The sequence below is a fragment of the Gastrolobium bilobum genome, unplaced genomic scaffold (assembly GCF_033153095.1).
Source record: "Gastrolobium bilobum isolate Gb01-03AN ecotype WA unplaced genomic scaffold, APGP_CSIRO_Gbil_v1 utg18832, whole genome shotgun sequence".
Lineage (NCBI taxonomy): Eukaryota > Viridiplantae > Streptophyta > Magnoliopsida > Fabales > Fabaceae > Gastrolobium > Gastrolobium bilobum.
In genome coordinates, this window is record NW_026898189.1 from 255,358 (window position 1) to 281,928 (window position 26,571).

Genomic DNA, 26,571 nt, shown 5'->3' on the forward strand with positions numbered 1-26,571 from the left:
TTATTCTAATTTATTTTAAAATTATATTAATCTTTATTATTATTATTTTTTCCAACCAATGACATTTTAGTATAAAAGGAAATAATTTTATCTCTAGTAAGAAATATTAAACCCTTAACAAAAATAAGATGGAGGATATTCACACTGCCACATTTTTTCACTACCAATCTACTACCTCTAATCACCGTTAGATCAGCATTTTTTCTCTGAAAAAATTCTGAATAGAAAAAAAAAAAAAACTTTAATATAACAACTACATACTTCCCGAAATCCATAATTATAGTGAATGATAGTAGATGATAGTAAAAAAAAGTGATATATATATATATATATATATATAGAGAGAGAGAGAGAGAGAGAGACAGGATCCTTTGACACCGGTGTCAAAAAAAAAGTTTGACACCTCATCTGAGAGCCGTTAGATTAAAAAAAATCAACGATTCTGATTTGTAAGCATGTGACACCATTGATTTTTTTTAATCTAACGGCTCTCAGATGAGGTGTCAAACTTTTTCTTTGACACCGGTGTCAAAGGATCCTGCCTCATATATATATATATATATATATATATATATATATATATATATATATATATATATATATATATATATATATATAGGAAGGTTATATTTACAACCTATCTTCATTTACAACTATATCTTAACTGTTGATTTCCGTCAATCAACGGTTAAGATTTTCGCAAACAAAATTTATTAATTAATTATTAATCCACAATAAATGATAACCGTTGATTGACGAAAATCAACGGTTAAGATATGGTTGTAAGAGTTTGTAAACTATTTGGGTTGTAAATATAACTCCTCCCATATATATATATATATATGGAAAAATGGAAAAGGATATTGTAACAACCAAGTTGTGTTACTACCAATCAATCTCACCGTTAGATCGATTATGTTGATCTAACGGTTATATTTATTTCCATCTTTGTATGGTTATGATTCTCCATATTTAAAGTGAAAGCATTAAATATGAGAAATCATAACCATACAAAGGTGAAAATAAATATAAAATATTAAATTTGAAAAATTATGACCATACAAAGATGGAAATAAATATAACCGTTTGATCGACATAATCGATCTAACGGTGAGATTGATTGGTAGTAACATGATAGTAACGCAAATTTTTTTTTTTGGTAACCTAGTAACACAATTTGTTGTTACAATATCATTCCTCTATATATATATATATATAAAAGTAATATTGAAGACAAAGACCTGTCGGCCAAGCCATAGCATATTACCAAAGCAACGAGTACACGTGAATTACAACATAAAACAAATGAATACAACTTACAAGATATACCAAACCGGAGTCTCGATCGTCGACAGTATATCACAATTTTTTTTTATATTAGGGTAGCATTGAGATTTGGAGCTTACCTCATTCAAACTATGTAAACCTCTTAGCACTAAACCAATCTAGTGACCTGAAATACTATATCTATCTAAATCCCTTACCTTTAAAACAATCCTAACGGCTTGGGACATTATATATATAGAGAGAGAAGGGGGAGTGTTTCGTATCTGTCTCAGTAGAGATAAAGTACCACTTTCAATCAAAAACGAGATCATTTTGGAGGGAAACACACCACGTTTAGGGAGTTTTGCTTCTCTCTTTCAATATAATTTTTTCCAAACCTGTTTAGATGTTAACTGTTTGAGACCTTCGATTAGATTTTAGAACTATTAATTAACACCGGAAGAAAGCTGAAGCTTGAAGGCCTCAATCTGCAACTCTAACTGCAAGTTCTTCTTCCTCTCGTTTTCCAATTCAGTCATCAGCCTTGAAATCATTTGTTCCTCACTATCAACCACTTGAGGCTCCTCTCTTTGTAACATATTCATCAGAAACTTAACTTGCCCAAGCTCTTGTTCCAAGCTCCCTTTTAATACATTCAGAGTGGCCAACATGGCTTCGCGGTTTCCAACCTCAACACTTCCAGCTTTTCCCACTCCTGCAGAACCATGAATACCCACTAAGGTGTCAACCTCATCAACATTAACAGCACTCGGGTTTGGCTCCCTCGTGGTTCTTGATGCAGCAACACCATGCTCTTCTGATTCACCCATCTGAACACCCGTGTCTTGGATAACAGTTTCACCTCCAAACCTGACTTCTTTAACAATAGAATCATCGTAGTTGGTCTGATCGTTCGGGAATACAGGGTCGAGTTCCAACCCATCTTCATTGAAGTTCCAACCACTGATCCTTCTCTGCTTCATATTTTGCTGCTCATCATCCTCTTCATCCTCCTCCTCGTTACTCGTTGAATGCTGCAGAATCTTGCTCTCTTTATACCTTTTCTCAACACTAGGCAACCCTTGCAGCACATTCTTCACTAGAAACTCAGAGCCCTTGCAGTTTTTGAAGAAGGGATGCTTGAGAAGTTTCTCAGCAGTGGGTCTCCTTGAAGGGTCTTGGTCAAGGCAAGAAGCCACCATGTCCTTGAAGGCCTTGGAGAACTTCTTGCCACCATGGTCCTTCCTATATTTGTCAAAATCTGAAAACCGAAACCGCTTGGTGATCTTGAGTATCATAGACTTAGAAGGAGGAAGATGAGAGAGAGGAGGCCTTCCATGTGCTAACTCCAAAGCAGTTATCCCCAATGACCATATATCAGCCTTGAAACTGTAGCCTGTGTGTGAGTGAATGACCTCAGGAGCCATCCAATATGGTGTGCCAGCAACACCAGTAAGCATAAGAGAAGAAGAAGATGAAGAACATGCTGCACCAGACGATGAACTCAAAGACTCATAAATGGAAGCAGAGACACCAAAATCTGCAAGCTTCACCAATCCATTTGAGTCCACTAGGATATTTCCTGCTTTTATGTCCCTGTGAAGATGTCCTTGACCATGGAGGTAAGAGAGAGCATTCAGAGTCTCTTTGAGAACCACAGCTATGCATGGTTCGGGTAAGCCATCTGGGAAAGAGTGAGAAATGATGGATTGCAAAGAACCACCAGCCATGAATGGCATCACCACCCAAAGACGACGATCCACAGTGAAGCTACAGTGAGATTTGAGGATGTTTGGGTGAGAAAGAAGAGATAAGGTCTTTGCTTCGCGTCGAACATCGTCCAAGTCAGGGCGTGAACGATCAAGGTCTATGGATTTGATTGCTACAAGTGAAGAGTTCATTGGCACACAGATTGCTTTGTAGACAATGGCACTGACACCAGTACCTATCTTGTCGAGTAACTTGTAGGAGCAAGAGTCCAATGGGTATTGGACCCTTTTGGGTACTTCTTCTTCGTTGGCTGCCATGGAAGAATGTGGTTCAAAATGGGTTGTTGTTGTTGAAGAAGAAGAAGAAATCAAGGTGATGGATGGAGGATTTAATTGATGAGAAGAAAGTGTAGAGTTTAAGCGGTTTTCTTGTGAGTGTTGAAGGAAAAGGAAATATCGTCATCTGGCGGTGATTTCTCAGTGGCTGTGAGGCCATGCATGTGAATCACAAAAATGCTGTATAGCTACGTATTGGTGTTCTTTTTTTTATATATATAAAAAGACATTATTAATAAGGGTGTAAAAATTAAACTATAAAATCAGCTAATGTTAGAAGAATATAATATTAACTTCTGAAGTCTATTTGATTTTTGTCTAACATCATAAATGAGTAATCTTTGAAATTGATTTGATTATCGTATCGAAACATAAATGACAAAGGAATCAATAATTTACTTTCTAATTAGTAGAAAATTCAAGATTTTAGATAAAAATAAATAATGGGTGAAAATAAAAATTTAGAAAATATAATAATTTATTTTCTGATAACTCACATTCTGAAGTGGCATTCAAATATTTCCAGTAGTGCTGGTGGAGAATGTCATGACACAACATGATATCAAGCCTCTCAGTTTGCAACAAGCAAGAGCTCTGATTGATCGCAAATACATTGTTGATTGAAGCAACTATCGGCTTTATAATTTTCACTCGTCATTTGAAGTGCCAATTCTTCAAGGATCAAGTAAACTTCGTCCATTCCCAATTGGACATTCCCTGCTGAGAATGTGTAGACTTTCTTTCTCACCTCAATCCAACTTTGACCAGGTATTTTTTTAAAACCTTTTGTCTTTGCTGAGACCCTGACCCTTGCAGAATCCTCCCATCTTCCACTTGCAGCATAAATACTGGACAGCAGCATGAAGCTCCCAGTTATTTCTGACTTCAGGGTTAGAATATGTGCTGCTGTTTCTTCTACAATGTCTGTATCTCTGTACATTCTACATGAATTTAGAAGAGCTCCCCAAACACACTCATTAGGTTCAATTGGCATGTTCCGCACAATATCACTTGCTTCTTGCAAAAATCCAGCACGACCAAGGAGATCAACCATGCATGCGTAGTGCTCTACATTAGGTTCAATCCTGAACTCTGTGACCATCCGATCAAAAAGGTTGCGACCAGCAATAACAAGTCCAGCATGGCTGCAAGCAGATAGAACAGCAACAAATGTGATGTTGTCTGGCTTCATTCCTGCTTTAATCATCTCATCAAAAGTTCTTAAAGCATTTTCACCAAGCCCATGCATTCCATAACCCCCAATCAGTGAGTTCCATGAGATTAAATCTCTACCCTTAATGTTATCAAATACTAAATGCCCTTCCTTGAAATCCCCACACTTCATATACATGTTAATCAGACCATTTCCCACCAAAATATTGTCATCCATCAGAATCCTAACGGCATAACCATGTAGCTCCCTGCCAAGGTTCAATGCTGCTAACTCTGCACAAACTGATAAAACGCTGGAAATTGTCACACAGTTGGCCATTACTTTAGCAAGCTGCATTCGCCTAAAAAGTTCCAGTGACTCCTCACCACGCCCCTTAGAAGCAAACCCACCAATAACCGCACTCCAACTTATAACATTGGGTTTAACCGAGGGATGACCATCTGATTTCTCCAGCTGCAAAAATACTGCATAGGCCTCGTCACAAAATCCAGATTCAGCATATGCTGATATCAAAGCATTCCAACTTACTAGGTTCTTCTTCTTTATGTCAGCAAATATTTTATGCGCATCCCCCAGACGTTCATGCTTCCCGTAACTGCAAATCAGTGCATTTTTCACAAACACATAATCTTCATATCCACCTTTAATAACAAACCCATGGATTTCTTTGCCCTTGTCAACTTCAGCCATGTCAGCACACACGGATAACACCACGGCTAGGGCTTCAGCACTGGTTTCAATTCCCATTGTCCTCATCAACTTAAAAAACTCAAGGGTTTCATCATAAAGCCCACATCTAGCATGGCTTGACAACAGCGAGGTCCATGTTACAGAGTTTGGCTGCAAACCTTCCAACTCCATCCGCTTAAAAATCCTAGAAGCACCAACAGAATCATGGTTGAAGGCATAACCCGAAACCATAGTATTCCACGATACAAGGCTTCTCGCAACCATTCCATCAAACAATTCGCAGGCATCCTCCATTCTCCCAAGCTTCCCATACATACCCACCAGTTCATTCACTACATGAAGATGATTCCGAAAACCCATTTGCAAAGAATGACAATGTACAATCTTGCAGAGACTAGAGCTACCAAGATACGAACAAGCACGTATTATCAACGGAAGAGTGAACCCATCCGGTAAAAATCCAAGCTTTCGCATTTCAATATAAAGCTGAAGCGCATATTCATAATACCCATGAGAGACATTTGCTCTGATAATCGAATTCCATAAAAGAAGATTTTGGAGACCCTCAACATGGATGGCATTAAACACTTTGCGAGCATCGGAGACAAACCCAAAGCGGGCATAAACAGCAATAAACCTAGCGACCAAGAAGGCCGAACGATGCGATCCAGTAACAACGAATTGGGAGTGAATTTGGCGAGCTTGTTGGAGACTGAAACATCGTTGAAGAAGGACATCGAAAGAATCAAGAAGTTCATTGTGGGAGTGGTTGCAGGACACGGAAGAGATTGTACGAGTGAGTTTTGCGTTTGATAACGAGATGAGAAAAATGGGGTGGAAACGTGAAGAGAAAGAGAGGAAGCGCTCAGAGGCTGCATTGAGCATGAAGCTTGAAGAAAGGTTCACATAAGAACAGGAATACGAGGACGATGAAGACAATAATAATAGTGTAATTATTTTGATTAAGGAGACTAAAAGGTCCTTGATTCAACGGTGTATTGGACCTGGTTAGGAATCCTGTTGGGCCGTTGGGCCTGTATCCAAATAAAATTACTAGCCCAAAAATAAATTTGAGTCCATGTACTGTAAGAGTTTGCATTATTGAGTAATAATTTTTCTTTTTTTTCGATTCTTTTTATTTTATTCCCTTATTTAACTTTTTTTTTTTAGTACAAATTTTACTGTCTTTTTTTTACATGAAACCAAAGCCTTCTCAAATACTAACTTTGATTAGGATTAATTAAAGGTGACAATTTTCAACATAATCCGTTGGCACGACACGAAAAAATTTGTGTTCTAATTAATCCGTTTTCAAATTCATGTCGTAATTTTCATGTCAACAAAGACTGACCCGAAAAAATATGTTGTGTTGCGTGTCAATTAGTGAACTCGAAATCGACCTCCACTAATCCTCTTACAGGTTGTTCATATTGTGTCATGTCATAAATAGGTTATTTGTATCTTATCTAGGGGTGTAAATGAGTTAGGTCGGCCTACACGGGCCTACGGCCTAGCCTATATTAGGTCAGGCTTGACCTATTATAAATAGGAAAATAAAACAAGCTTAGGCTTTTAAAAAAAAATCTATTTAGAAAATAGGTCATGGGCTCTTTTGTACATGTCGGGCCTATAAGCCTACAGGCCGGCCTGTATTATATTATTTAATTTAAATAAAATAAATAAAATTATTATTTTAATAATTTTGAATAATAAAGTAATATTATTTTAGTTATTCTTTTAATTTTTGAATGTTTAATAGGCTTAAACAAACTAACAGGCTTAGGCCAAGGCTTTTTTTTTTTAAATATAGGTCAGGTCATACTAGTAATTTGGACCTACACAGGTTAATAGGTGAGGTCAAATCCAAAAAAATTTACACAGGTTTGGTCTATTTAAGCCAAAGCCTAATCTAGCCTATATACATCCCTACATTCTTATCGTGTAATGTCGACCTACACAATAAGTAACGCAGTTTGAGTTGATAGCTTATCCATGTCGTGTCGTATCACGTCCACCCACATAATAAATAACACATTATAAATTTACAAGTTATATCGTGTCAACCCGTAAAATAAATGGGTCGACCGTGTTCGTAATGAAAGTTTTAATCTAATTTTGAATTCATTTCATATTCATGTTGAATATATTGGCATTCGGGTCATATGGACTCCTATTGCCACTCGGCACTCCTATGATTAACTCGGAAGTGTAAACTCGGTTCATAACAAATGCTACAATGTTTATTTATTAATAACAATAATAATATAATGATATTCACTATTTACTGAATAAGTTTACAGCAATATAATTCAGTATAAAATTTTTTGCATGAAAATAGTACCTCATAACCAATAATAATTAAAGAAAAATTTCAAAAAATAAATAAATAAGTAATGAAATACAAGAGCTTTTCTTTTCATAAATTTTTTCTCAAAAATATGTTCATATTATTTAATGGAAAAAATGTTTATCCTGTTAAATGACACAACTTATATCATTTCCCTCTCACAAAGAGGTGGGACCCACATCTTTATTTTTTTTGTCAACTCTCTCTTCTCCTTTATCTATCTCTTTTCTTCTCTTAAAATGACACAACTTTACATCCTTTAACATGACATTCACTCTACCCTTATTTAATATATATTTTTATAGTGAAAAGAGCACCTGAATCATAAAGATAACTGGTCCCACTGGAAAATTGGTTAGGAAGAGGAAGAGGACAATAATTGAAGTCCAGGGAAGAGTAAAGAGTGTGGCGACAGCAATTTAAAAAACAACAAAACTATGCGGAAATTTATGAAGTGGGAAGACGGAGTTGAGCACAATAATCAGCGCACCCACCATTGTCGCTTTTCAAAGCAATACCAATTACAATTACGATTACAATCATTCGTGGCACCGCCATACAAAACCAGACCACACACCTCACCAAAACCAAGTCAAATCACTTTGCTTTTTAGTAACAGGAATATAAAATGAGATAAAGACTTCTCATAAGAAGTCTCTTCTCTCTGATACCAATACCAGCCATTTTTCTATTTTTTTAAAAAAAAATAAGTCTCACTCCTTCTCTTCTCTAACAATAAGAAAGCTCCACCTTCTCGTGCAATGAGAAAATACAAACCCATATAAAATATGGGTAAACTTACAGGAACCACTTCTTTAAGAATATGCTACCATTCGAATTGTAATTAAATTTAGTAAGTAAACTATTAACTGTTTTTTAATGAGTAATTTGATTAAAAAAGAAAACTGGTTAGCCAGTCCTTTTCTTTATATTTATATCTCTTTATCCCTACAATTTAATTATTCTATCTTTCTATTTAATTATTCGTAACACCTCTATTTTAAATAAACTGAGGTACAATTAAAATTTATTTGGTCATCTATCCGATTAATCTTTATAATCAAATTTCTTTTTTTTTTTTTTTTTTGGAAATATATAATCAAATTTCTTTGTCGGCATAAGCCCTCCTTCATATATATTGAAAAGTAAAAGAATGAAAAACTGTAGACATTCATAATAAAACACCTTAATAATCTTACTAATTGCTTAAAACATTAAATCTATCTTTCTATTTAATTATTCTAAGTAATTAAAAGCTTAACGTTTAGCAATATACACTAGCGATAAAGCGATCATTCTACAAATATTTTGCAGTCACAACCAAAATAAAATAAAATAAATTAAAAGTGTGCAAATAGTAGCCTTTTTAACGTCATTTTAATGACAGAGATGCCCTGAGTAAGAATAACCAATTTAACATTATACAAAGCAACAAACTAAAATAATGCTGCCACACACACAATGCAATACAATAAAGATTAAGACAAAATAAAACAGAAAAATACAAATCTTTCTAGCAAAATAAAATAAAATAGAATAGAATAGTATTCAACAAGCTAACAACTGTCACCGACTGAAACCCCAGCAATCTCCGTTGCCATTTACACGCATTTGAGCAATTTATGAATATGAACAAATTTAAGAAAAATATACCATAACAAAAAAATTAGAATTTAAAAGAAGCTGAAAGCAATAAATAAGGGAGAAAAAAAAATTGAAATTCAAATAAAATAAAATAAAGTAGAAAACACACACTCTGTTGTGTTGTTGCAGTGTCTTTGTTCATCAAATGGTCCACTTCCAGATCTTAAACCTAACATCGACGTTGCACTTCGCGTTCGAAGTGGACGCCGTCGCCGGCTTCTTACCCGCCGGAAGATTTACCCTGATACCGTCACAAGCGACTCTGATTCCGACGTATGGTGTCTTCAATTTCCCCATCTTCGCCTTAACCTTCGTGTCCAACGTCACTTTCAACGGCAACCCGTTCTTGCTCTTCATGCTAGCCTTCAACTGTGTCACAGCGTCACTCTCCAGTGCTTGCCCATTGCTCAAAATCGAAGCTTTCAGAAGCGTCGTGTTCTTCTTCCCATGCTCGAAGGACGGTATGGTCCCGTCGCCGACGTCAACGTCGCCGGAGAGTATGGAAATGGAGGTAGGTTGGTAAACGAAGACGATCTTCTTGTTGGGGTTTGTCGCGGTTATGTTGAGGTCGAATTTGGAGCTGAGAGTGGAGGAGGAGGAGGTGAGGTTTAGGTACGAGAGTTTAAGGGATGTTACGGTGAAATCAGGGCTGTGAGGGCGGTAGAGGAAGTAGAAAACGGTGCCGGCGACGCCGATGAGGAGGAGGAGGACGAGGAGGGTGAGGATGAACCAGAAGCAGAAGCAGCAGCATCCGCGGCGGCTACGGCGGGAGTGGGGTTGGGGGCGGTAAGTGGGGCGGTTGGCGCCGTAAAGCTGACCCTTTGTGGCCGGAAAAGATGGGTTGGCGGCGGCGGCGCCGTTGCCGTTGGCGACTGGCTTGGCGGAAGGGTAGACTCTATCTGTCATGGTGGTTTTTTATTGTTTTTGGGGCTGAATTTATGTTGTCGGTGAATGAAAGAGGTTGTTGTTGGTTTCAGTTATGAATACGATGCAAAGAATAAGCGAAGAAAGGCGTTTCCTTTTTCTTTTTGGGCAGAGAGAGAGAGAGAGAGTGGTAAAGCACAAAGAAATTGAAAGGAAAAGGATGTGAGATTGAGAAGGGGTTGGATTTGTTGGGAAGTGAGAGAGACAAATTATTACTAGGACTAGGAGGTTGTTTTGGGCTTAACACGGATTAGACAACCACGTTGGAATTTAGATAACGAATTCTTTTTTGATATTACCGATCTCGATATTACTTTTTACTAAAAAAAAAGGAAAAAAAATAGATTTAAAAGAAAGAGTGTAATTGTACTTATTGTCATTTTAATTTTATTATTCTTATATTGATTATCATTAGATAATTTGAAATTAATAATTGAAAAATTTAAAAAATTAATTTCCGTTAATTTTAAATTGATTCCACAATAATCAATCAGATAATAAGAGTAGTAAAATTAAAATAATAATAAATATAATATTTTTCAAAAAAAAGAAAGATATTTTTAATAAAAAAAATACCGAATTCCGTATCACTGGCGCATTAAAGTTTTTCTCAATGGGGAGAGAGATGGCAACGTTCAAACCGCAGCCTTTAGCTGTGTCCAGCTCTCTCTGCTTTCACAATCCACGCGGAGAAAATACTCCTCAAGCTTTATATTCTCAATCTCATTAATCATTCTTGATGACTTTTAAGGTCAACTTGTTTTTCTTTAACTAATTTACAAATTTCTCATATTTGACGAATGAAAGCAACTTATTCTTGTTTCTTACAGCCACATTAAATGAAAATTTCAAGTTAGTTTAAGATAGAACGATGTTCATTTTCACAATACCCTCCGTTTGGGCAATCAAGCATGAAGTAGGTAAGATTCAACTTTTGCGAATTCATCACTCTTTTGGTCATTTGACAATGATAAGTGTACTTTTACTCTCTGTTTGGGCAATTAACCATGAAGATATGAAGTATAAAAGGTTCAACGTTTGCGAATTTGTTGCTCTTTTGGTCATTTTATCAAGGTTGTTGAATGGTAATATATATAATGATTTAATATTCTTAAAGTGAATGTAGATTTCTCTTCCAAAACCACGTCGTTTTGGGTTTAAAAATTAAAAAATTATAATGAAAAAGATTATTATAATCCTGAAATAAATTATAATTATAAAAATACCTTGATTTTCGCTTCAAAACGACGTCGTTTTGGACTCACTATAGATAAGTTATCTACATTGATCGTAGAAAAAGCGAATCCTATATATAATGTATTATTTGGTTGATTTTTAAGTGTGTGCAAGATATAGAAATATAATAAAAAATAATTTAAAAATATATCATATAATTAATATCATATAAATTCAAATTTCAAAAAAGATCTAATAAACAAAATAATAAGTAACTAAAGTGTAAATCAATTATTATCTTGCTCGTCAATCATTAAAACTAATATTATCATGACTATAACTGTCAATATCTATCAGTGACATAACTAATCCATTTTCATCTTGAATAGGATAATTATTTGATTCATCTCTCATTTCTTGTTTAACAATATGAGATCATTTTCGCTTATTATTTTTATTGGCAATATCATTTCGTTTATCAAGTCAGTTGACATTATCTTATTATTGTATGATGATATGATGATTCCTTTCCTTTCTTTTCTTTATTAATAATAATTTTTAGAATTTTTTTAATTTAAATCATAAATCAAATATTTATTTATTTTTATTAAAAATTATAAATTTTAATTTAATTTTTCGTATCGTATGACGTATTGTTCAATACAAATTTCTTTCTGATACATCCCACAATAAACATTATTGAGCTTATGAATTGTATCGTATCATATGAATTGTATCGTATCATATGAATTGTATCGTGTATCATATTACTGATAACTATGCATTTGACAACAAAAGATGTACTTTTATGTAATTTTATACTTGTTATGTGTGGATATTTTTAAAAAAGATAAATTTTTCATTAAGATTGACCTCTACGAGGGGCATGAGTTGTATACTTGTATTCCTAATTGAAAGTGCGAATACAGCTACATGATTATTCTACCATTAGGGGCCGTTTGGTACGCGATTTTTTTTAGGATTTTTGAAAAACTGAATTTTTCTAAATTTTTAATTTTCGGATATTATCGTAAATTGAATATTTTTATCATATTTCTGAAAATTGAGATTTTCAGATAAAAAATTTCTCTCCTCTACCAACCGTCCCGTAACTAAAAGAGTTATCTATCATCTCTTATATTAAATAAACCAATGAAAACATAAGTAATAACTCATATTGCATTATTTATTAATTGTAACTAAAAGAGATTAAAAAATAAAATAAAACTAACAAAAACATGGAGGAGGATCCACTTATCACCAAAAAAGTTTACAACTTTTACAACCAAATTTAATCACCGTTGATTTTCATCAATTTAATGATTATAATTTATTGAGAATTAATAAATGTGACACAATAAATGTTATTAATTTTTAATAAATTATAACCGTTAGATTGACAGAAATCAACCGTAATTAAATTAATTATAAGAGTTGTAAAATTTTTTGATGATAACCGGATCCGTTTCAAAAAAACATTACACGAAAAACAAAAGGCAAAGCCAAACATAAGTTGGTAATGTATCAAGAAACAAAAATTGAATGAAAAAGTCAGTAAGTCACGAATATGTCAATAACAATAAGCTCAAGCAAGTATTAGGTAAAAATTAGCTGGCATCCACCATCATTAATGCACGTACATAATACCTAATGCGTAATTGGGGTAATACCTACAAACTAATATTATATAAATATGAATCAAGAATTAGAATAAAGGATGGGCGCAAAGCAACGCGCGTGCATTGAGAGTGGACCTGTTTATTCCTCAGCCATTAGTTTACACTTTATGCAATGGACTTCCTCTTTAACCAACGTGGAAAAACTTGAGGCCATGTTTTCATTATGAAGATGGTGACTTCTCAATTATCTTGTTGCCATCTCTGTGTGATTAATCTAACTGCATCACTTAATGATCGGACGGCCATGATTTTCCGGGCTTCCACATTAGGACCATTTTCGATGATAGTCGCTGTACCGCGTACAAATCATTGATGACTCAAATATAGAAAGAAGACAAATAATTAAGCTGCAAGTTTATACAATTGCAACAACCAATGACCAATTCCTAAATAATCATGCATATAATACTTAATCATTCACACAATCAAAGTCAATAACAAGTAATAGCCAGCTTATTGAAATTGATTCCTGGCCTTTTTATTCAATTTTATGGCCAATTAAATTGATCTTATACCTTCCATTCCTTATTTAATTAGTTTTCTACGAGTTCATCACCATGTACAAGTACAACTGGCATGCAGTCTGTCTCTGTCCATTGTTAAATTTATCTTTCAATGAGCAATTAATTAGTTGGCCTCTTCACCTATGTTTGTGAGATCTTTTTTCCCTTTTCAAATTCACAAAACTGTTATGCTACATCATTTGTTTTGAAGAATATTTTTTTTACATAGCTCAAATCTATGAAAGGAGTTGAAATTTTCTTTTATTTTTTCCCGTGAACTGAAAATTTCAACTTACTAAATCGTAGACATGATTTATAGGCAGATTGACCAAACTTATTTATTTATTAAAAAAAGTAAATACGTGTGGGAATGTATATTTTGGTAATTAAGTTTCTTTTTCTGACCCGCAATAGTCAATTAATCGCCAGGAGCTGTTGATAGTATATTTGTCTTCTTAGAAATTACTTGAAACATGGTAACTCAAGTTTAAACAATTTAAATTATAGTTATGAGTATTATCCAATACATAATATGATTCTTATGATGCATTAGGATTTACAAATCCATCGATACATATCGTGGGATGTATTGGAAAGGAAGTTTGTATCGGACGATATGATACTATATTGTACGATACGATACGTATTGCGTATCATATGATACAAAAATTAAATTAAAATATGTATATTTTTAATATAAAAAATAAATAAAGATTTTATTTATGATTTAGATTAAAAATTAATTATTATTGATAAGAAAAAGAAAATATAAATTTGATTTGTGATTTAAACTCAGAAATCAATATGAAAAATCTGTATGTTTATGTATCTTACGATTCGCGGTTCACAATACAAAAAATCGATGAAACGATATGTATTGTGATTCAACAACCTTGATTTAAACCCCAAGGCAATTGAGAGCCCAAGAATTTGCTTTGATCGGGGTTCAAATCTTGATAAAAATAAATTTTTGAAATCTTCGGGTGTTAAAGGAAAATCACCTCCCCTTAGAAGGAGAATTAGCCTCACTATTCTTTCGATGATAGTGGTCCAATGCATCATCTGTTTTAATGAGAATTAGCCTTAGTGGCCGTACTCAAAGAACAATGTGGGTGGAGAAGGTTGTGTAGGAATATCTCCAGATTATCTAATTTTTTTTGTAAATAATTGTACTTCAATTATTAAGACATGATAAAATGTTGATAACTAGATGAGTATGAAAAATGTTATAATTACTACCTCTCTTTTTTATTATCTCTTACTACTCAATTTTAACCGTTGATTTTCGTCAATTTAACGGTTGTAATTTATTAGTTCATACTTATTAATTAATTATTAATTTCCAATAAATTATAACTGTTAGATTGACGGAAATCAACGATAAGATTTGGTAGTAAGAGGTAGTAAGAAAAAGAAGTAGTAACTATAACCTCTCCCGATAAGTATATAAGTGATGAGGTAGGATATTGTAACAACCAATTAGTGTTACTACCAATCAATTTCATCGTTAGATCAATTATGTTCTTCCAACGGTTGTATTTGTTTCCATCTTTGTATGATTATGATTTCCCATTAAATATGAGAAATCATAACCATACAAAGGTAGAAATAAATATAAAGTATTAAATATGAATAATCATAACTATACAAAGATTGAAATAAATATAACCATCGGATCAACATAATCGATCTAACAGTGAAATTGATTGATTATAATGTTGGTAGTAATTGTTACAATATCCTTTCCACAAGTGATTTGTATAACTTTTAAGAGAAATGTTATATAAATAAAAGGTTCGCTTTTCTGCAGTTACTGCATATAAGTTATCTACAGTAAGTTCAATATGACGTCATTTTGAAGCGGAATCATGGTATTTTTATAATTTTAATTTATTTCAGAATTATTATAGTCTTTATAATTATAATTTTTTAATCTTTCAATCCCAAAATGACGTTGTTTTAGAAGAATGCAGATAACTTATCTGCATGAAGTGCAGAAATATTTTTCTGATAAATAAAACTTGTCCGTATCATCTATAAAAAAAAAAAAAAAAATCTCCGTATCAAACAGGTAGTGATAGAAATTCGATTAAAACAATTAAAAAAAAAGAAAAAAAAGGACGTTCATAAGCTTTTTTTTTTTTTTTTGTAAATTTCATAAGCCTTTTTCGATTGTTCATATATAGCAGGTGACATTTATTCATCTAAATTCTCACTCCCATTAATCCAATGTATGTTTTGTTTACATCGACACGAGACACGGAATATGATACGATATAACACTCTGATAAGTTAATTTTAAAAATTATTAAATTTTGACAGTTAGGACATGTTTTGATATTATATAATATTTTTAATTTATGTAGTATATATTATATTTAGTATTCAATAATTTAACAAAAAAATAAAGCTAAACTTATAATACACATTAATTTTGCAAAGAAACATAATATATCTCAAATGTTTATATTAAGAGATATGATCATTTGATACCGGTGTCAAATTTGAAATTTGACACCTCATCTGAGAGCCGTTAGATCAAAAAAGATCAACGGTATCACATGCTCACTAATCAGAGTTGTTGATCTTTTTTTATCTAACGACTCTCAGATGAGGTGTCAAATTTTAAATTTGACACTGGTGTCAAGGATCCTACCTCTTATATTAAACTCAATAAAATCGTAATCGTAATATAACGAATTGGAACTCAAAATGCAACGCAACGTAACCTTTGAACTTTTTTTGAATCTTTGCAATAAGTATTGGAGTTCGGGAAGTGTCAGAGTGTCGGTGAGTGTGGAAAAATATCGGACACAACACATTAGAATTTTTGAAATATCGGTGCTTCATAAATATAATTGCTGATAGTGCAACAATCACCGCCTCCATTTAATTATTATGTTGAGTTTAAATTGGTAACAAATCTCCAATTTAAAAAGAGAACACAGAGTAAATTAATTTCTAAAATTATTTTTCTTTATTTAATGTTCATTGAATTTTTTTAAATTATAATTACAAAATATAAGTAAAAGTTTTACATATTTTAAATGAAGATAACTTGATGAAACCACACACACATTATGGCAAAAGGTAAAGAATTGTTTTTCTGGTAGCTTTTAATAAGTTAATTATTTATCATATTATTCGAAATAAATTTATTTTTTATATATGTATAAAAATATGTGAGGTTTATATTTTTTTTTCTTTTCTTCATATGGATTCACAAGAGTCCATACACTGATATATATTTATAATAGATAAATTTATCTTTTATAATATGAAAACTACTAAACCCTTTCATTCATTTATAGTTGTTAAAGTGGGTTAATTGTATTTTACTTATAATTATTGTCTACAACCTGAATTAATAATTTGATTAATTGAAATAACTATTTTTTAAAAGTGATATGATTAATTACTTATATGACCCGAAATAATCATTTAACAGTAGGCATTATAGAATTCCCTCATTTTTCTTTTGACGGATGTAGGTATACAAAATTAACTTTGGCAAAAATGATATAATCGGTTCTTATGTTTATTTTCAATATAATCATAAAATTTCAGTTAGAATTAAGATACAAGTTTATCATGCCTTGACTTAGAAATAGTATCGAATTATATATACAGATGTTTTATTGTACATGTATTTGGGACAGGGTAATGAACAAAAGACAGGCAGGAGGTCTAAATAGTACGTTAGAAAGCAACAGATATCCGAATCTGCCCATCTTATATATATAGGAGAAAGTCAATAAAGCAAAGATATATTGCATGTTACGTCGGGTCCACTCTGCCACGATTAGGCGGTTTCCATTTGCTTTTCTTAGTTTTCTAACATTTTTCCATCTATAATTATTCTTAACTGATAATCATGTTTGAATCATAAAGTCTTTTTGTAAACACGTTAACCTCCCTTGTAATTAATTATTCTTGTCAGTTAGTTATATTTTTTAATAAATTTCACTGACTTATGTGATACCTTTAAAGTAAATTGCTCGGGGAATGGGTTATACATTTGATTAGGGGTAGTTATATTATATTAATATTTTATCCCCTTTTTCGATATATAAAAAATTTAGGTCAGAATAAAGGTGGATATTTCATCATGTTCAATCTCATTGAAAATTGGAATTACATTTCCCACCGCCAACGATTTTTTTTTTTAAACACAACCTAATGAGTAAACTCCCTCAATATTTGACAAACTTCAATTTTTAAAATCGATTACGAGACCAATTCAGAGTGCAAAACTTAATATACTCAGATATCCTTTTTCCTTAACCAATTATGACTGGCTTAAAATAATTTACACATTCAGGGAAGAAAATGTTTGTGTGGATTGGATGATAAATTTTATCTTGAAACATGATGAGGTTATATAATATTTTTTTCATGAAGAACTACCACTAGCATTCATGTTATTTATCTGAGTGATCTTATGAAAGTGGAAAGATCGCGAGCTCTAGTAATTCAATAACTTCTGTTTCTATTTTGATGTTCTGTCTTTATTTTATTTATTTTTATTTTTGGGACTCTATTGGCTATAAAAAAAAAAGTAATGTGTTAGCTAATTTACATAACAATAAAATAAGATTTACACAAGTGAACATTGTCTCGTGTAAAAGTAAAATTTGTCAGCTTGTGATCGATCAGCACGCAACCCCCAAAATTCTGGGTATTTATTTTGGTATGTTACTCGAAAAGTATTATAATCATATATTCTTAAATATGTATTTTTAGAATACATAATTATAATCTTAAAGTCAATTTTTTCTTTTTTTAGAAATTGTTTGTTGATATGGAGAGGAAAAAATAGTTTTTTATTATAATTATGTATACCTGAAAATACATAATTATAATCAGAATATTTTTCAACAATTATATATATATATATATATATATATATATATATATATATATATATATATTTTGTGCTTCTTCAATCAATGCTAAGCCCAAGCCCATTTGAGGGGTTTCCTAAAAACCCTAACCCTAATGTCCACCTCCTCTATATATACTCATTAGTTGAGGTGGAGGCTAGGTCAGATTTGAGAGAACAAATTTGAGAGAAAAATTATTTGATTGTTTGAGTAAAGCTTTATGCTTTGCATTTGAGAGATCTCTAGAGAGAGTTTGAGTGAAACATTTCTAGAGTAGTTTGATTATCACCATTGTTGGAGAGGTTGAGTTAACCACCACATTGGTGTATTTGATTATTTGTAACCATTATTTTCATAGTGGATTTTTGATCTGGACTAGGTCCCGTGGGTTTTTATTTCCTCATTGAAGAAGGTTTTCCCACGTTAAATTTGGTTGTGTTCTTCTTCTCTCTCTCTTGTTTTCGTTTTGATTTTTCCGCTGCGCTGCCTGACCTGGTGAAGTTCAAGCTGAGGTATTGCCGAGATCCGAGATCAGGATCTTGTTGATTGACTTCCGCACAAAGGCTGCTTAGCCGAGTTTGAGGGAACCGAGTTTTCCCAACAATATATATATATATATATATATATATATATATATATATATATATATTAGGGTGTTCATCTACCGATCCAAACTGATTCAAACCACGATAATCGATAACCGAATAAACTGAAAATCGAAAAACCGAGAACCGAAATAAAAATCGCAAATTTTAATTGGATTGGATCGGTTTTCGGAAGAGTTGACGAAAACTGATCCAATCCAAAACGATCCAATATATTAATTTCCCTCTACCTACTTGGGTTTTCCTCCCATCATAGCCCAAAATTTTTTAAACCCAAGACCTATTAACCCATCAACTAAACCCAAGAAAAAACCTAGTCACATCTCATCAACAAAAATTTATTTGTGTAAAGTTTCATATCTCATTGCAAAAAAAAAAAAAAAACTATATTATCATTTACTTTTCTGTTTATTTTTTTTTACAAAGCCTATTATACAAAAAAATGTTATTTGCACTATAACCATAAAACAAATTTTAAGATTTTCAAAAAATCGAAAACCGATCCAATCCAAACCGAAAAAAATTGGATTGGATCGGATTTGAAAAAAAATCCAAACCGAATGGATGATGACATGATCAAACCGAGGAGATTGGATCGGATAATTTTTGCTTCTAAAACCGATCCAATCCAGACCGCGAACAACCCTAATATATATATATATATATATATATATATATATATGGGATAAGATCATTCGATATAGGTGTCAAACTTAGATAAAAAAAGATCAATAGTGTTACATGCTTTTAAATCAGAGTCGTTGATTTTTTTGATCTAACGGCTCTCAGATAAGATGTCAAACTTTAAATTTGACACCGGTGTCAAATAATCCTATCCCTATATATATAATTTAAACTTTAATCCTTCCATTAAAAATACACCTATCACAGTAGGAGTGTTCGCGGTCTAGATTGGATCAGTTTTGGAAGCAAAATTCAATCGATCCGTTCCTTTCGGTTTGATCATGTAATTATCCATTTGGTTTAGATTTTTTTTCAAATCCAATCCAATTCATTTTTTTCGGTTTGGATTGGATTGGTTTTCGATTTTTAGAAAATTCTAAAATTTAATTCATAATTATTGTGCAAATAATATCTTTTGTATATACTGGATTTGTAAATTATTTTTTTTGAAATACAAAAACATCCGTAAATGATAATATAATTGTTTTTTTTTGCAATGAGATATAAAACTCTACACAGATGAAATTTTGTTGATGAGTTGTTATTAGGTTTTTTCTTGGGTTTAGTTTATGGGTTAATTGATCTTGAGTTTAGAAATTTTTGAGCTATGATTGGGGAAAGACCCAAATAGGTGGAGAAAAATTAATATATTTGATCGGTTTGAAATGAATCGGTTTTCATCAACCAATCTGAAAACCGATCCAATCCGATTAAAATTTGTGGTTTTTTTTTCAATTTTGAATTTTTTGATTTTCGGTTTATTCGGTTATTGGTTTTTTAGTTTGGTTATCGCGATTTGAATCGGTTGATGAACACCCCAATATCGCAGAACTCATTACTATTCTTGGCTAAATAAAAAATGGAATAAGTTATATTTATCACCATTTTTTATTACTTCTTATCATTAAATCTTAACAGTTGATTTCAACTAATTTAATAATTATAATTTATTAGGATTTAATAATTAGGTAAAAAGTGTGACTCAATAAATTATAACAATAGATTGGCGAAAATCAACAATTAATATAACAATAGATTGGCGAAAATCAACAATTAAAATTTGATGGTAAGAAGTGGCAAGAAAAAATGGTTGTAAGTATAACCTTGTAAAAAACAACTAATTCGTTAGGAATGGTTTAATTGTGTTGTGAAGGACATAGGTAATTTAATGTAAGATTATTAGTTTAAATCTCATTACCATTGTTAGAAAGAATTTCTTTTGTATATCTGTAAATATATATTTCATTAGGATTTGTGTTAGGTCTGGGCTAAGCCCATTAATGTATCTATATATTGTACATCGTGTATCAATTCAATATTACACAGATTTATTTGTGAGTCTTCTAAAGCTGTCTCCCTTTTTTCTGTGGTCCACTCTGATATTTGGAGACTAATTCGTCATTCTTCTACTTTAGGATTTAAGTATTTTGTTACTTTTACTGATGATCATTCCAGATGTACTTGGTTATTTTTAATGAAAAATCGTTATGAGTTATTTTCTATTTTTCAGTTATTTTATAATGAAATAAAAACTCAATTTGCTATTCCTATTCGTACTTTTCGTAGTGATAATGCATGTGAGCATTTATCTCATCAGTTTCAACAAATTTTTTCGTCTTATGGCATTCATCATCAAACATCTTGCCCTCATACACCCCAACAAAATGGTGTAGCCGAGCGCAAGAACCGTCATCTTGTTGAAACTACTCGTGCTTTGTTAATTGATGGCAATGTTCCATACACATTTTGGGGAGATGTTATACTCACTGCATGCTATTTTATTAATCGCATGCCATCATTTGTTCTTCATCACCAGGTACCTCACTCTATTTTATTTCCCCATCAAGTTTTATATCCTTTGACTCAGTATGTGTTTGGTTCTATGTGTTTTGTTCATTATCTCAGTCCAGGTTTGGATAAACTAGCTCCCAAGTTTCATAAATGTGTTTTTCTGGGTTATCCTCGGTCTCAAAAGGGTTACCGTTGCTACTCTCCAACTTTACGTTGATACTTTATCTCAGCTGATGTTTCCTTTTTTCAATCAGTTCCCTTTTTTGGCTCTTCTACTACTCCTGTGGACACTGATTCTGTTCGGTCATCTCTCCTAGCTGACTCCTTTGAATACCTTCCGCCTTTACCAGTCCATGTTTCTGACTCTCCTTTTATCACCTCTTCTTCTGATGAGATCTAACATAGTTATTCAGGTGTTTCTGTGGGCTCACATCCGACTGCATCTCCTCCCTCAGCTTCTGTCCCACCTTCGGATAGTGACCTTCCCATTGCTCTTCGTAAGGATACCCGTGATACTCGCCCTCCAGCCAGGTATACAGTTAATATTAGTTACCATCATCTTTCTCCATCATATTATGCATGCCTTTCCTCTTTATCTTCTGTGTCTATTCCTAAGACTACATGTGACGCACTTTCACATTCGGAATGGAGACAAGCTATGATTGATGAAATGAGTGTCCTTCATCACAATAGTACTTGAGATCTGGTCCCTTATCCATCTGGAAAATCTGTTGTTAGTTGCAAGTGGATTTATGCTGTTAAGGTTGGTCCTAATGGTCAAGTGGATCGTCTTAAAGCTCGCTTGGTGGCAAAGGGTTTCACTCAGGTGTTTGGATTGGATTTTGTTGATACTTTTTCTCCTGTGACAAAAACGTCTATTGTTCGCCTCTTTACTGCCATGGCTGATATTCGCCACTGGCCTCTCTACCAACTTGATATTAAAAATGCTTTTCTTCATAGTGATCTTGAGGAGGAAATTTATATGGAGCAACCTCCTGGATTTGTTGCTCAGGGAGAGTCAAGTCTTGTTTGTCATCTTCGGAAGTCTCTATATGGTCTCAAGTAATATCCAAGAGCTTGGTTTGGTAATTTAGCAGTGTTGTTACACAATTTGTCATGATTCGAAGTGAAGCTGATCATTCTCTCTTTTATCGTCATTCAGCTTATGGATCTATTTACCTGGTGGTATATGTGGATGATATTGTCATCACAGGTAGTGATAATCATAGGATCACTCAGTTGAAACAACATTTATGTCATCATTTTCAGACCAAGGATCTTGGGAAAATTTGATATCTTTTGGGAATCGAGGTGGCCCAATCTAAAGATGGAGTTGTGATATCTCAGAGGAAATATTCTCTGGATATTTTTGAAAAAACTGCTTTGTTAAATTCTAAGTCTATTGATACTCCTATGGATCCAAGTGTCAAACTTCTACCAAATCAGAGGGAGTACTTTTCAGATCCTGAGCAGTATAGAAGATTAGTTGGAAAATTGAACTACCTCACAGTCACTTGGCCTGACATTTCATTTGCAGTCAGTATGGTCAGTCAATTTCTTAATTCTCCATGTCAAGAACATTGGAATGTTGTCATTCGTATTCTTAAGTATATCAAGGCATCTCCAGGAAAGGCCTTGAATATGAAAATAAAGGTCATGTTAAAGTGGTTGGGTACTCTGATGCTGATCGGGCTGGTTGTCCAGCTGATAGGAGATCTACTTCTGAGTATTGTGTCTTTGTTGGAGGTAACTTGATTTCCTGGAAATGTAAGAAACAGAACGTAGTTGCCAGATCAAGTGTTGAAGCAGAATACCGCTCTATGGCTACTACTACTTGCGAGCTCATTTAGCTTAAGCAACTTCTTAGAGAGCTTAAGTTTGGAGACACTGGACAAGCAACTCTTATTTGTGATAATCAAGCAGTGCTGCACATTTCGTCAAATCCAGTGTTTTATAAAAGAACCAAACATACAGAAATAGATTGTCATTTTGTTGGAGAAAAGGTTCTTGCTGGTGAAATTACAAATAGTTTTGTACCCTCTAATGATCAATTAGCAGATATATTTACAAAGTCGTTGAGGGGTCCTCGAATAGAGTATATATGTAACATGCTTGGTGCATATGATCTATACGCTCCAGCTTGAGGGGGAGTGTTAGAAAGAATATTTTTTGTATATCTGTAAATATCTTTTTTCTTATTTCATTAGGATTTGTGTTAGGTTTGGGCTAAGCCCGTTAATGTGTCTATATATTGTACATTGTGTATCAATTCAATATTACACAACTTTATTTCAATGTTTCTCTCGTCTCTTATTATCTAACAACCACCATGGTTTAAAAGAAGAAAAAGAAAACTATCGTTTTAAAAACAAGCGTTATTTTATAGGGTAATATTTTCCTTCTTTTACATGACACAAACAATTTTTCTACACAAACACAAAAGTGAGCCCATCAATTCTTTTACTTTTCTTTTATTTTAAAAATAGTAGATCTCACAATTAGTTGTCTCTATGACATGACTTAAGAATTTTCTTACAACATAATATTTGTTTTTTCCTATTTTATAAGATTTTTTTTCCTTGATACATTATAAGATTCTTTTAGGTAGCAACTTGAGCAAATGTTACGGTTAAGTTTGTATTTGAACAATTTCATATCTCAAATTCCCTGAGCAGAACTCAACTCAGTACTAATATGTTTTCAATCTATAAATAGCCCAGCCCAATCATATCTGTCAAGCCTTTAACGATTTATTAATTTCAATTTATCGATCAATTAAAAGCCAAAATCAATAAAACCAAAGTGAAATTATTTCCATACCGCTGAAAAGCATTGCAAGATCAAAATGTTACTTGCAGAGTTTTTTTTTTTTTTTTTTTAAATTTTAAATATGCTTATATTTAACATTAATAAGTATGAACATATTTATCTTTATTTAATCTAAAAATTTAAATTATGATATATTTTAAATTAATTAAGAGCATACACACCATTTACCCTTACTTGTTCAATTTGAAAGAACCTTTTACACAGGTTTGATCTATGATTAAACATAAATATAAGCAACAAACTGCATAAGTTGTTCGTGTTAGACCTTCATTATGTTAAATTTATATAAATACTTGTTTGAAGTGCATTACCAATCAATTTCTAACCAAAATTAAGGAAATTTTTTAATATACTCCAGAATCACCGTAGTCTTTCCATTCAATAATTGACATCTGTATTATTTTTTTTCTCTTCTCTCTCCTTAACCTTTTCTCTCATCTTAGTTCCATTCAATTTTCTCTACTCCCGGACCACATTAAATTCACTCCAAACTAAGTCTAGGTCAAATAATTTAGAAACATATTACAGGCTTTTTAATTTAATAATTGTTTTCATTGCTTAGTTTTTTCTTTCTTTATATTTTGCAATGTATAAAATCTTATAAAAACCAAATAAAATTAAACCCGAACAAATTCACCGACACAAGTGAGAGATTAATATTAAGAATTAATGTTTATCGTTTTGTAGAAAATAAAATTATTTCATACACATATATAAAAACAAGGTTCGTCTTTTTTACGGTCGATGTAGATAACTTATCTGCATTGAGCTCAAAACGACGTCGTTTTGAGGCAGAAATTAAGGTATTTTTGTAATTATAATTTATTTCAAGGTTATAATAGTTCTTTTCATTATAATTTTTTAATTTTTCAGCTCAAGTCATTTTGAGAGCGAATGTAGATAATTTATTTATATTTACTATAGAAACATTAAAGCCATACAAATATGTGGGGCTCATACTTTTTTTATTTATATTCTTTATATGGTTGCATATAAGCACATATATCTTTTTTTTTTTTTTTTTTTTATAACATAAGCACATATATCTTTATATGTATGAAGTAGGATCCTTTACATCATCAGTGTCAAATTTGAAATAATTTTTTGATAAGCATCAAACCCTCAATATTATTACGATTATTATCATGGTCACCTAATGCCCGTGCTTTAGGACATGATCAGAAACGTTATTTTCAAGGAGGGTAGATGAAGGTGGAGACAATGCCCGACAAGGAGGCACTCAAAGAAGGAACTAATTGGATTGGAGTGGAGAACACAGAACGGATAGCACATAGAAAAGGAGGGTTTGGCTCATGAGGAAGATTAAGGTTTTTTTTTTTATCTTCATTTTAGGATTAATCTTGCTTACACTCATTGATTCAGTGAATAAGATTACTGTCATGCTGAAGCAACAACCTTTGCATCGATCCGGGTTGAAATAGCAATTGATGTGACTGTTTTGGCTTGTTAATGGTTGCTGGCTTTATGTTATTCATTTGTTCTTCAAATTTTTACAATGGCTATTGATTGATGATTGTGAGATGGTTTGTGAATATATGATGTTAATGGTTAAAGGAGTGGATGACTGTCATGTGATTGAAATATTTGATACAAAATACAACCAATATCAAAGAGACGGCCGTTTGGTGGACTGGATAGGTTAGGAATGGATAGAATAAGACTTAAGAGGACTGCATAAGAGCATGATAGAATAAGACTTAAGAGGACCAGATAAGAGCAGGATAGAATATGAAGCTCATATCCTATTCTGTGTTTGATGTGCACTAGATAAGTAGGAAGTGATCAGTGGCGATTGTGGTGACTAATTGATAGCGGTAGCGGTGGCCAATGGCGACGACAATGGCGATGGTGGTTGATGCGATGGTGGCAGGTGGAAGTGGTGGCGGCGGCGGCGCCAACAATGACAGGTGGCAATTATGGGGCTAATCAATAGTGGTGGTAGCTGATGATAATAATGGTGGCTGATAGCTCATAGTGATGGTCGTTAGTGTTGGTGGTGGCATTAGTGAGTGATAAAGGTGGCCGTCGGTGGCAAAGGTTGACCCTTACATGCCTATCAAAATTCGTAGGATAAGAGCATAGGGCTATATTTGGAATGAGAGGGATGTGACATTTGTTATTCTATCCTGTCCATTACTAACCCGAGTTCTCTATTAGGATAGCTTATCCTGCTGCGGACAGGATAAAATGAGCTAATAGGATAAGCTTATCATATCCTATTAATTCACCAAACAATGGATAAGAGTAAGATATGATAGTCTATCATATATTGTCCTGTCTATTCTGACCACCAAATGGGCCCTAAACACG

General features: G+C 32.8%; 3 protein-coding genes across 4 annotated transcripts; all 3 read right to left on the reverse strand.

Annotated features, from left to right (window-relative positions):
• Window positions 1-1,277: 1,277 nt before the first annotated feature.
• LOC133313702 (serine/threonine-protein kinase BLUS1) lies at window positions 1,278-3,556 on the reverse strand. The gene has a single exon (XM_061515109.1). It carries the CDS (start codon window positions 3,291-3,293, stop codon window positions 1,713-1,715), a length of 1,581 nt encoding a protein of 526 aa, XP_061371093.1. The 5' UTR covers window positions 3,294-3,556; the 3' UTR covers window positions 1,278-1,712.
• A 226-nt stretch (window positions 3,557-3,782) lies between these two features.
• On the reverse strand, window positions 3,783-6,063 carry LOC133313704 (putative pentatricopeptide repeat-containing protein At1g17630). Of its 2 annotated transcripts, XM_061515112.1 has the most exons (2): window positions 5,014-6,063; window positions 3,783-4,938 (listed from the first exon to the last, which is right to left on the reverse strand). In XM_061515112.1, the coding sequence occupies exons 1-2, from the start codon at window positions 6,058-6,060 to the stop codon at window positions 3,883-3,885; spliced, it is 2,103 nt and encodes a 700-aa protein (XP_061371096.1). In that variant the 5' UTR covers window positions 6,061-6,063; the 3' UTR covers window positions 3,783-3,882. The 2 variants fall into 2 exon arrangements, with proteins under 2 accessions (XP_061371096.1, XP_061371095.1); XM_061515111.1 differs by having other exon boundaries at window positions 3,783-6,063.
• Window positions 6,064-9,067: 3,004 nt separating this feature from the next.
• Window positions 9,068-10,303, reverse strand: LOC133313701 (NDR1/HIN1-like protein 6). The gene has a single exon (XM_061515108.1). It carries the CDS (start codon window positions 10,070-10,072, stop codon window positions 9,308-9,310), a length of 765 nt encoding a protein of 254 aa, XP_061371092.1. The 5' UTR covers window positions 10,073-10,303; the 3' UTR covers window positions 9,068-9,307.
• Window positions 10,304-26,571: the final 16,268 nt, after the last annotated feature.